The sequence below is a fragment of the Myotis lucifugus genome, unplaced genomic scaffold (assembly GCF_000147115.1).
Source record: "Myotis lucifugus unplaced genomic scaffold, Myoluc2.0 scaffold_10, whole genome shotgun sequence".
NCBI classification, from domain to species: domain Eukaryota; kingdom Metazoa; phylum Chordata; class Mammalia; order Chiroptera; family Vespertilionidae; genus Myotis; species Myotis lucifugus.
In genome coordinates, this window is record NW_005871058.1 from 2,794,451 (window position 1) to 2,807,525 (window position 13,075).

Here is a 13,075-nt window from a genome sequence, read left to right on the forward strand (position 1 = left end):
TTTAAATATAGTTCATTTTCTCCCTAAAATACATTAAACTTACTGAGGTCTATTTGAAGCAAGTCTTACTTTGCCAAATCAAAAGCCATAAAACCATAGTTAATCCAGACAAATTATGGAGAAAACAACAGCAACTACTTATAATCCCCCATGATAAGAAAAAAAACATGGTTTTGAAAAAAAAAATCCCAAGAGCAAAGAAAGAACATGAATATATATACCACAAGAGGTAGCAAAACTCAAAAAAAAAAAAATCCAAAAAATAAGAGAAACATAAGTTATTTGAGAGACATCATTTCAGGAATTGAGGGTAGGGTTTGGGAAATGAACTCCTAAATATCTAAGAATCCTATAAAGTTTTAGGAAAAAAGATAAGATTTTATTTATTTACCTAAATTCTCTTAAAATTATGTCAAAGGAAGTACAGCAAAGATTTAATATCTAAATCTGCCCTTCATAAGCATGTATAATACCTAGCACATGGTATTCAGCCAAAAATATTTGTTGGTATCATTAAGGAAATAGATATCAGCAAATGACTGATATCAAAATCAAGATGCATCTATAATCAACAGTATATTATAGTCAATGGAATATGTTATTTGTCCTTTAACCATTTGGCTGAGCTGAAAATAGGCAGAAAGATGCAAATGTTTGTCAAGGCAAGATGTGCATTAGCTAGAAGGGTGGTTTTGAAATAAGAAGCTAACATTAACAAAGGTCATCCTAGTATCTTCCACATGAGGAAGAAGAGTATTTCAATTTTCCTGTTATTGCAAGCAGAAGACTATAATAACCTGGGCTGGTCAGTAGTATATTAATGTTGTTAAAAGTTAGATGTTAGCCCTGCCGTGTGTGGCTCAGTGGGATGAGTGTCGTCCTGTGCACTGAGTGGTTTCCAGATTGATTCCCAGTCAGGGCACATGCCCGGGTTTCAGGCTTAATCCCCGGTAGGGGGCATGCAAGAGGCAGCCAATTGATGTTTCTCTCTCTCTCTCCCCCTACCCCTCTCTAAAAATCAATAAAAACATATTTTTAAAAAGTTAGATGTTAATAATAAAAACTTTATGTACAAAGGTTGTTCTCAAACATGCAGAAAGTTGGCATATTGCCTTAATCCATAGGCAGTCTAGATGAACCTGAGTAGGTACATAAACTTGCTTACATTTAGGGAAAATTTTCTGCCTATGTACAAATAGCCCTTTTTCTCAGAAAATTCATACCTTTTCTCAGATTCTCAACAGAGGACTTTTGAGAGATCAGGAACTATTGTGCATTGGTTGTTAGACTGTACTTTTATATACTAGTCAAAATGAAAGACCAAAAGAAAAAGGCAAGTAAGATCATAATGTATGAAATTAATAAGAACCAATTGATAATAGCCATTTACTGATAACTCCTCTCTGTAAGGCACTTATGAATAACTAGATAACTAGTCTAGTTAGCAGAGAAAGAGGTTAATATCCTGGGAAGTTCTCACATTCATCACAGGCAGAGAAGCAAAAATTTCCTTGAGAGATGTCAAGAATGTGTCCAGAGAAGAATCAATATAGATGGATCTGTGGAATCTAGATTATAGAAGGCTTTATGGAACTATAAGACAAAACTATGAAAATATTCACAAAGTTAAGAATATATTAATGGCCATTAGTGTAGAAATGAGAAAATCATGGTCAATGTGGCAATGACAAAAAAGCACGCTATAAGAAATCAAAATATATAATCAATATGAAACTTATGACATTTCTGAGACTTGGATAAAAAGAGAACACAAAGAATAGTCAGTTAATAAACGGTTTGAGTAATACAGTTCTGAGCATACTCAATATGGATTTGAGAAGACTAAAGGGGAAGACTAAGACCTTCTAGGAGACTGCCATAGATTTCCAAGTCCCACGAGGAAAGGATAATAGAACTCTTTATTAGTGGAATAGAAGGATAAGCTGCATAGCATAGGAGGGGGCACAGGCAGGATCACATTCAGAGTTGTTCTTAACCACATGATAAATTCTCTTCTCTGGCTATCATCCACTGTTAGCTAGATAAGCCTCCTTTCTTAATAAAATAGAAAAGAAAACGTAAAAAGAAAGACATGCATGACCCAGGTATAGTCTCCAGTTTTACCTCTTGATAATTTTGTTGGACAAATGATACAACCAAACTTCTGAAGTGCTTATTATGCAATACACATTCTAGTAGGCACTTTGTGCATGTTATGTCACTGATTCCTCACAACTATCCAACAAAATAAGTGCAATGACCCTCACTTGAAGCATGGAAGCAGACATTCGGAGAAGTAAAATAAAATAACTTGTCCGAATCTCTCAGGGATGCAGAACTATGATCAGAAATGAAATCTGACAGACTAAAGCTTTCACTTGCCAAATTTTATTATTAGCTGCTTGCATCTTTCTCGTAGACCTTCAATGTGATTTTTGTCTTTAAGTGAATAGTCAATAATGTTCTATTTATAGCAAAAGAAAAAAAAAAGCTAAGAAGATATCAGAAAAATATAGCAAATACTGTACCAAGCCTGGAAATCATTCAAATATAAGATCATTCTGGTTTATCTCATTATCCTCATCTTGCTTTCCCATCCCCACCCCCCAAAAAACAGAGAAACAACAACCAAAAAAGCCCTCTTTAAATTTTAATAATTGGTTATTTATAGGCATTATGAGGCACATGTACAATTATCTAAAATAAAAACTTTATATTTGTATTTACTGAAAGCTTTTTAAATACAAATATATACTAAATTGTAATGAGAGGAACACTATAACATATTCAACTTCTTTTCCCAGGACAGTATAAATAAGATGGGCCCACCAACCCTAAGGTACTTTTTATTCTTATAAATATTTAATATAAGCCTAGAATTAGAATCCTTTCAGAAATAGAAAGTGAAAATATAAACTGTTATTAAAAGTTGATGCTTAAAAAACTAGCACAATGAAAATATTTTGATAATTTTAGTATTTTACTAATTATTATAATTTTATTATATTAATTTCATAAAAATATTTATTCCAAAACACTTACTTGAATTGCAGGCTGCATGGTCAGTAATACTCAAATCAAATTGCTTTTCTGAAAATAGAAAAAAACATTAATATGCAGACAATGGCAGCTTTCCTACTCCCCCAAAACTTCAAATTATAAGGAATCTGTTTTACTCTATTTGAAAACTTAAAACTTTTTCTTCTAATTGGAATCATTTGACGATAAGATCAATAATCATTCCTAGCTTCTTACTTCATAAAAGCACTCTTCATTTGAAACAGGAAAACATGGAACACATTTTAATATCTAGTTTCTGATACTAGCACCAAAGTGATTCTTTTTATTTTTCCTAAAATAGAGAAAGGATGCAAGGCAGGGAATAGGGGTGATGTGGCTCAAGAGTCCTAGTGCACTCCCTCCCCTCCTCCCTTTTTAAATTTAGTAATCTACCAAAAAAGAAAAGGCTGTGTAATGGGAGCTCTAACTAGCTATATGATTGCAAGCAAGCCAATTCTTGAAACATCTGGCTTCAAAGTAATTCTTGAAGCTTCTGGCTAGCAAAATAAAATTAACAATAACACTTAGCCAATAAGTCTTCCTAATTCTCCCCTATAAACATCATGTAAATACATATATCACAGCAACTGAAACTAAAAGTTAAGTATCTCCCATCTGACCTTTACATAGAGGTCATAAAAGTTCATCTGGACTTTGTATAAATTCACAAGCTTAACCATGAGCTTCTTTTGCCAAAGGAAAAGGTAATAGACACAAACATCAATTTTAACTATGAGACAATACTCAATGCCTTTCTATAATTTATCATAAATTATTTCCTCTACTAGGTGCTAAAGATAACAACAAAAAAAGAAACAGCACAATTTAGCTCCAAAGTACTCTTCTTGAAATCTACAAGAAGGAAAACCACAACTTTTATTATGTTAGGTTAATAAAATTCTTTAATGCATTTTCATAGAGGAAAAGAAATGAAGAGTTTAAAAACACTCAGAATAATTAGATATGTAAAACCTAGAAAGCTTCACTGTTTAGAGCAGTATACTAGTTATTTTTTATTGTAAACCACCATTAAAAGAGTCTAAGAAAAAAATCTAGTTTATAAAGCTATAATGCAATCAATTTCCAAGGAAAAGTTATTTTCTCCCCCAAGTTACACCAGACATACCTCCTATACAGTGCCAACTACACATACTGCCTTCCTCCTTTCAGGAACATTTCTTCTGGTACTGAAGTTGAACTTGAGCTAAACCTAACGGAAAAGTCTAATATTACATCATATTTTCTTTGCGGGAAGGCAAAGGATAGCAGAATGTCCTTTTGATGTCATTTTTCCTCTCTCCACCATAGCAAAAGGGCAAAGTACAACTGGGCATTACTAATGAGCTTGTTATGCTTCCCACGAGCCAAGTCAGTGGGGAATACATTTTCCTTTAGCATAAATAATCCTTTGTCCCCAACAAAGATCCACAGTAAGAAGCTTCCGAGACCATTTTTTAAAAACGCAGCAAAGAAGCTGCTCCCATTAAAATAAGGAGTCCCACACAATCAGACAAGAACTTTAATAGTTGGAACTGCCAACCCAAAACAAAAGAAGGCCTAAATGACCAGGCGTGTGCAAATCAGAAACAGTGATGCTTTCACAAAGAAGCTATCACAAGAATGTTTAATCGTTGCATTTTTATAGAAAATTCAGCAAAATTGGTTTTATGAAAGAAATGAAGAATTTGTGCACAACCTCCAGTCACTTGAACTTTAGCAGAAAGTTTTTTGAATTACACTTCTTGTGCAATGGAAAAACTACTTTAAAATGATGACAATAAGAGAACCATCTGGGTTACCTTTAAAAACAAATTCTTTAGTAAAATACTCAGATAAGTAGGCACTCAGGTAAGTTATAGCACACCTTCATATATGAAAAAGTATCATGTACACAAATATATGCTTTTATATGAAAACTTTCATTAAGTGATGAGATTGTATCAGTGAATCATCAATTAATGAGTACTCATCGTGTCCCAGATATTAAGAGCTAGTTATTATTTTCTAGTCACTCACTATCCTATCTAATAAAAGAGTAATATGCAAATTGACCATCACTCCAACACAAGATGGCCAGCAGGGGAGGACAGTTGTGGCAGGACCAGGCCTACAGGGGAGGGCAGTTGGGGGGACCAGCCCAGCAGGGGAGGGGAGTTGGGGGGGACCAGCCCTGCAGGAGAGGGCAGTTCGGGGGGGACCAGCCCTGCAGGGGAGGGCAGTTGCAGGGGACCAGCCCAGCAGGGAAGGGCAGTTGGGGGGACCATGCCTGCAGGGGAGGGCAGTTTGGTTGGCAACCAGGCCTGCAGGGGAGGGCAGTTGGAGGGGACCAGGCCTGCAGGGGAAGGCAGTTGGGGGGGACAAGGCCGGCAGGGGTGGGCAGTTGGGGGTGACCAGGCCTACAGGGGAGGGCAGTTGGGGGCAACCAGGCCTTCAGGGGATGGCAGTTTGGGGGGACCAGGCCTGCAGGGGAACACAGTTGGGGGCGACCAGACCTGCAGAGGAGAGCAGTTAGGGGTGACCAGACCAGCAGGGGAGGGCCGTTAGGGGTGACCAGACCTGCAGAGGAGAGCAGTTAGGGGTGACCAGACCAGCAGGGGAGGGCCGTTAGGGGTGACCAGGCTGGCAAGGGAGGGCAGTTAGGGGCAACCAGGCCAGCAGGGGAGGGCAGTCAGGGGCAACCAGGCAAGCAGGGGAGGGCAGTTAGGGGTGACTGAGCCAGCAGGGGAGGGCAGTTGGGGGCGACCAGGCCTGCAGGGGAGGACAGTTAGGGGTGACCAGGCTGGCAGGGGAGGGCAGTTACGGGTGACCAGGCTGGCAGAGGAGGGCAGTTAGGGGCAATCGGGCCAGCAGGGGAGCAGTTAGGCGTCGATCAGGCTGGCAGGGGAGTGGTAAGGGGCAATCAGGCAGGCAAGCAGGCAGGTGAGTGGTTGGGAGCCAGCAGTCCTGGATTGTGAGAGGGATGTCCCAGATTGGAGAGGGTACAGGCTGGGCTGAGGGACACACACACACACACACGAATTTCGTGCACCAGGCCTCTAGTTCTCTTTATAAACTATCATGTGTCTCAGGCATTTAGTCCCAAGAGTAGCATCTTTCCTATAGTCCCAGTCCTCAATCTGCACCACAATCAATTCTTGATTGCTTTTCACTGGTTTTATTACCTATTTTCCTCTCTTCCCTGAAAGTCTTGGTGTCTACTTTTTCCCATAAATCAATCATTCTCAAATGGAAACATTTTGTTTTTGAAGCTACATATTAACTAGCAACTTATTGGCTTTATTTTGTTCCTGTTTTTGTCTCTGTCCTTTTCCAGAAGCCTATTCAAGTCTTTGCCAACTTGAGGAAGTCACTTTGGGGGGAAAAGACCTCTCACATGACCATGACCAAGTACAAACTATACTCTGACCCTGCTGGGAATCTCTCACAAGACAAAGAGCTTCCCTAGACAACATAAGTGAAGACTACTACACTTGATTTTGAAACCGGAGGGAAATGTTAGGGACACGGAATATGCTCATCCACCTGAAACCTAACTGGATTTGGGCCTAACCCACTCATCTTAAAAAGTTTCAGCCTGAGGCCCTCAAGATTACTTATGGGAGGCTCTTTATACCAATCTGACTCCAGATCATGGTGGAAGAAAATGCCAACCTGTTGAACTGATCCTTTGTCCCATAGCTGTAGGCTTTGAAACTGAGTACATTTTTATTCCTCACCCACATTATAAGATACAGTGGGGAGAGCACGAGGTGGCATGTCTCAGTGCTGGTACAAATCGGAGATCAGTTTAGAAAAAAATGGCAAAAAAACGTGGGAAGGTTTCTTCAGAAAAATAGTAACATGAGCACCACTGCAACACAAATACTAGTACATTCAGCACTCAGCCACCAGATCACTGCCAAGATACATAAGCTGCAAGGATATGGCAAGTGCCAATGCAGGAATAGAGGCTACTACTGAGGAGACGAGGAAGATGAGCTCAGGGAGGAATGCACAGAGGCCTTTCAACAGTACTGGTAAGATTCTATGTCAGGATAAGTATATGTCTTTCTGAATGTCAAAAAAACATTTTATCATTTTTTAATGCTTCAATTAGAGAAAATAGTTGAAGATATCCTGAAGATATCCTCATCCCTGATGTATTCAGGAAACAAAAAAGGACAACTTTCTCAGCTTTAAATTTTTCACTTATTTCCTAATTGCCTAACAGAGAAAATAGAAATGTTATATCCATACCAAACATATTTCATATATTTTTATGTGCATTCACCATAAAGGCCCCACTGTGGTAGTAGAAACTAGCAGAAACATCTGATGCAAATTCCAGCTCTAGCAAATATGAGCTATAGGACCTTGGGACAGCTAACTTCTCTGAGCCTCAGTGTTCCCATTTGTAAAATGGGACACCACCTCCTCCCTCGTGTGGCTGATACAATGATTATATGAAATGATACAAATAAAGGACCTGGCACATAGCTAGCACTTAACAAATGCTAGATGTTATAATTAATACTATGATGAGACATAATTATAGTTCATATTTTATAATTTATCAAACTAAAGAGATAAGAAAACAAGGCAAATAATGCTCAGAAATCATTAAATGTAATTTGGAAAACTTCTTTTACTAACATCAAAATAAATATGGTTAGAAATAAAAGTAAAAGCTTTAAATACCCACATCCTAATTGGGAGGATAGTGAGATGTGAATTTGAGGGTTACACTGCTGGCTTGGAAGATGGGGAGGAGCCAAAGAATGCAGGTGCCCTCTAGAAGCTGGAGAAAGGCAAGAATGGACTCCCCACTGGAGCCTCCAGAAACAAGACAGCCTGACCGACGCCTCCTTTTCAGCTCATTTCAGATTTTTGTTTGCCCAAACTGTCTATATATATAAAAGCCCAGCAACCGAGCAGCAGAACGACCAGAACGACCGGTCGACCAGTCACTATGACGCGCACTGACCGTCAAGGGGCAGACGCTCAATGCAGGAGCTGCCCCCTGGTGGTCAGTGTGCTCCCACAGGGATGCTCCTGCTGCAGCCACTCAGCTGACCGGGATGAGCAATGCTCCCACAGCGGGCCCATCCCTGCAGGCCACGCCCCCCACCAATGCATGAATCCTATGCCTCCCGCCTCTAGTAAGATAATAAATATGTGCTACTTTAAATTGCTAAGTTTGTGGTTATTTGTTCTAGCAATAAAGGGAAACTAACACACTACTTAAGTGAAGAAAGGAAGATTTGCCCAGAGGATCAAGACATTTGACCCAAGCTAGAGAAAGCAATAGGTATCAGCGAGCCCAGCATGTTGAAATTATAAGAAAAAGGGCACCAGTTTTATACAGCATGCTTTAAAAAAGGTAAAACACATTATGAGTGCCATATATTTGCTATTATCACCACCATCACCACCACCAAATGCCCCTGACTTTGTATATTTAAGATCATTTTTACATTCATTCACTCACTTAAATATTTACTAAGGTTTCCTGTATTTCGTTTCTCAGGAAATGACATCAAGATTCACGGAGTTACCAGGTCATCCTTGATTCCTTCCTAGCTCACACCTCTACTTCCTCCTCCTGGGTTCCTCATCCAAAACAATCAATGACCATATCTTGTTACTTTTATTTCTAAATTTTCTCTTCAATACCTATAGCCACTCTTCTAGTTCAAGCCACCATCATCTTTTCCCAAGTTTACTGAAACAGACTCCAACCAGGCACCCTTTCTTCAGCCTTGCAAGCCTCCAACTGTTTTCCATGTACTACAGCCAGAGTGACCTTCACAAACACCCATCTGAGGACATGTTATTTACTTTCCTGCTTAAAACCCCTGATGGCTCTTCCCTGCCTTTAGGATAAAGTCCAAACTCATTAACAAAGCAAATAAAGCCTTACAGGACTCCTTTCCAAACTCATCTCTTGACCCTTACACTCCCACCATATGAACTTCTTACCCTTCAAGCACAAGGTGATCCATCTACATGGAACACTCCCTGCTTCCTCTTCTTTCAGACTCACTGCTACCTATCCTTCAGATTCAGTTCCTTTAAAAGTGTCCCTGATCTAAGACATATGCCAAAGCAATTTCTTCACTGATACAGCTCCTAGGGCAGTTGAAACTAAAGAGAAAATGAACAAATGGGACTACATCAAAATAAAAAGCTTCTGCACAGCAAAAGAAACCATCAACAAAACAACAAGAAAACCCACTGCGTGGGAAAACATATTTGCCAATGTCATATCTGATAAGGGCCTAATCTCCAAAAGCTATAGAGAACTCATACAACTTAACAAAAAGAAGATAAACAATCCAATCAAAAAATGGGCAAAGGATCTAAATAGACACCTTTCAAAAGAGGACATTCAGAAAGCCAAGAGACATATGAAAACATGCTCAAAGTCACTAATCATCCGAGAGATGCAAATCAAAACAACAATGAGGTACCATCTCACACCTGTCCGAATGGCTATCATCAACAAATCAACAAACGACAAGTGCTGGAGAGGATGTGGAGAAAAAGGAACACTTGTGCACTGCTGGTGGGAATGCAGACTGGTGCAGCCACTATGGAAGACAGTATGGAATTTCCTCAAAAAACTAGAAATGGAACTCCCATTTGACCCTGTGATCCCACTTCTAGGAATATATCCCAAGAAACCAGAAACACCAATCAGAAAGGATATGTGCACCCATATGTTCATAGCAGCACAATTCACCATAGCTAAGATCTGGAAACAGCCTAAGTGCCCATCAGTAGATGAATGGATTAGAAAACTGTGGTACATCTACACGATGGAATATTATGCTGCTGTAAAAAAGAAGGAACTCTTACCATTTGCAACAGCATGAATGGAACTGGAGAGCATTATGCTAAGTGAAACAAGCCAGTCAATGAAGGAAAAATACCACATGATCTCACTCATTCATGGATAATAACGACCATTACAAACTTTTGAACAATAATAGATACAGAGGCAGAGCTGCCTCAAACTGATTGTCAAACTGCAGTGGGAAGGCCAGGGAGGGTTGGGGGGCAGGAGGGAGGGGGGAGGGGGGTAAGAGATGAACCGAAGGACTTGTATGCAGGCATATAAGCATAACTAATGGATATAAGACACTGGGGGATAAGGGAGGGCAGGGGATTGTCAAGGGCGGGGGGAAAAAAAGGACACATATGTAATACCCTTTGTAATACTTTTAGCAAAAATAAAATAAAAAATAAAATTAAATAAATAAATAAATAAAAGTGTCCCTGAACCCACTCCTCAATTTAGGTTATATAGCGATATATGCTTCAATTCTACTGTACTCTATATTTTTTAAAAGAAGGTCCTTGAGGGAGTAACAGTCTCCATTTCTTCTATTTCTATGTAGAAATCAGTGCTGAAATTACTCCTAAATATAATAAATGTTGTCGTTATTACTAAAAGGAATATAAAACAATGATATAAATGTGTGGTATATTCATTTAAGAGAAAGACAGCTTCCAAAGCCAAATAAAGACTTTGAAGAGAAAGAAGTAAGATTCTCACAGTTTAATAAAACATCACACATTACTTGCAAAAGATATAAACTGTTCATTTGTTGGGAGTCTTAGTTTTTTTATTTGAAATTTTCCTTTCAATGTTTGGCAGAGATTCAACCTGAATAACTTAATTTTATATTAGACAGAATTATTAATTTGTCATAAAATTTGTGGGGTGCAAAAAATTTTTTAAAGAACTTAAAATCAGTTTGCCATTATATATGACAGACTAAAAGACTTTATGGAAAACAAATCGCAGAGACACTAATACAAAGACATGGAAAAACAATACTAAGTGTCCATTAACAGGAAACTGCTCAAATAATTTATGGGACATTCATACAGGAATTAGCCACTTGAAAGACTATATGATACAGCTTCCTCTACTAATCTGGAAAGATATCCTATATAATAAAAGCCTAATATGCAAATCGACCAAACAGCAGAACAACTGGTGGGACAACCAGTAGCTATGATGCTCTCTGACCACCAGGGGGCAGTTGCTCAATGCAGGAGCTGCCCCCATCCCGCAGGCCCTGACCCAGCCATGGGGGGGTTGGGGAGGAGGCAGGGCCAGCAAGCTGGCGGTGCCAGGCCAGCCAAGGCAGGTACCAGCAGGGGCCCCCAATAGCCCCACCAGTCACCCCACAGATCGGCCCTGATTGCCAGCCAGGCCTAGGGACCCTACCGTGCACGAATTTTGTGCACCAGGCCTCTAGTTTATTATATCTTATGCAACCAAAAGTATATATAATTATATTATTGAGGTCACAATGTTTTCTAAATTGTGTGTGTGTGTGTGTGTGTGTGTGTGTGTGTGTGTAAAAAGAAAAACTTTTTAACATAAACAATTTTTTCACCAGCCAATTTTTTGGGTGAAATCTAAAATATTAACAAGTCATTTATCAACGGAAAACAAAAGTCATTATGTTTAAAACTATATAAAGTGAGCCCTTCGCCATAGCTAATATTATACTTTCTTACAGAAAATTTTATGCTGTGTGACAATAGGAAGAAGTCTCTAACAGTCAGCCCTTCAGCAATATCCAGCATATATATAATGGTCATAATACTGTAAATTCCTATGGAGCTTTCAGCATCAAAGATGAATTGCATTTAGCATATCTGCTACATTTTATTACATTCTTGGAAATTAGTAATTCATTTAGGAACTACATGGTAACTTTCTGTTGAAACAATCTACTTTGTAACAACGTAATAATATAAAAAATCTTTTTGAGTTTTTAAGAGAAACACTAAAGAAATATAATTATAATTATTGTCTGTATCTTGTAAACATTACTTCTGAGGCATTTATCTAAGGCAGTTAAATTTCAATTAAAAGTAGGGAAACTGAGACAACTGACAGACTCAAGTTTCCTATTTTCTCAAATCCTATGTACATCACATGGTTCATTTGGTATATAAAGGTATATCTGATACCAAAGTAGAGAAAACAAAAATAGGAAGTAAAACATACACAGAGCAGCATATATATACAGACATGTTACTATAAGAAATTACAATATCATAATATATAGTAACCTTAATTCCTTACTTCCCTCATCAACAGTTAGCTTGAAAAAAATTTTAACAACAATATAAGTAAAGCACATCGTACCCAATACATTCTAGGTAATAATGTATTTAACTGAACTTTCTTATCTCCAAATTTAAATTAAGATTTATAGGGGGAAAAAAGATCATGGAGGAGTGCTGTTTAGTAAAAATATAGTGAATAAGCAAAAACTAAATGTTTTTGCAAAAATATAAATTAGGAAACATTATTTCTGAACTGACCAATTCTCCAAACATCACGGGGCTCATTTAGTTTTTTTACTAATAGCATGTATATTGTTGACATTATTCTCTTATCACACACTTTGATTTACCATCACAAGTTATTTCTTATTATTTTTTAATGAATGAAGTATCAAAATAAACCCATATAGCAGAAATGAACCCACAAACAACTCTGTGCAGAGAAGTTTGCCTAATGCTGGGAATATAAATGCAAGGGCAACATGATACAAAAAAGACGCCAGATGTTTGAGTGAGGCAGTCTGGACCGAATTCTGATGGACCTTACTTAGTAGGTTATGTCCCTTCTTTGAGCTTCAGTTTCCTCACCGATAACAAATGAGATAACACCAACTACAGTGCAGGATTACTACGAGGTTTAACAATAATGTAAGTTAAGCACATCGTACTTGGTACATTCCAGGTAATAATGTATTTGATAATCAAGAATGTTTAGTATGTGCCAGATACTATTGAAGTGTCTTGCATGTACTAATCAGTGAATGATAACTATCATACCTCCGCACTGCCTTCACCTCTGCTTCTCTCCGCCCTTTGGGGAAAACCTGAAACATGTAACACAAATTAAACAGCACAGAAATAATGATACCTGTGTGTCAGGCATTGTACTGAACTAGTTATGTAGATTACTTCATTTAATCTTCAGAAACAGCCCTTTGCATCA

The 13,075-nt window shown here is 38.3% G+C and overlaps 1 protein-coding gene across 5 annotated transcripts in view; it reads right to left on the bottom strand.

Moving 5' to 3' along the window:
- GAS2L3 (growth arrest specific 2 like 3) overlaps positions 1-13,075 on the bottom strand; it is a 31,911-nt gene that overhangs the window by 16,689 nt on the left and 2,147 nt on the right. For 2 of the 5 annotated variants that reach the window (XM_014451536.2, XM_023749877.1), the window contains exon 2: positions 3,043-3,090. In XM_014451536.2, the coding sequence (XP_014307022.1) occupies positions 3,043-3,060 (18 nt within the window). In that variant the 5' untranslated portion in view covers positions 3,061-3,090. Of the gene's footprint in view, positions 1-3,042; positions 3,091-4,186; positions 4,209-12,909; positions 13,047-13,075 lie in introns of those variants that run through there. The other 3 variants (XM_023749875.1, XM_014451535.2, XM_023749876.1) reach the window with 3 other exon arrangements.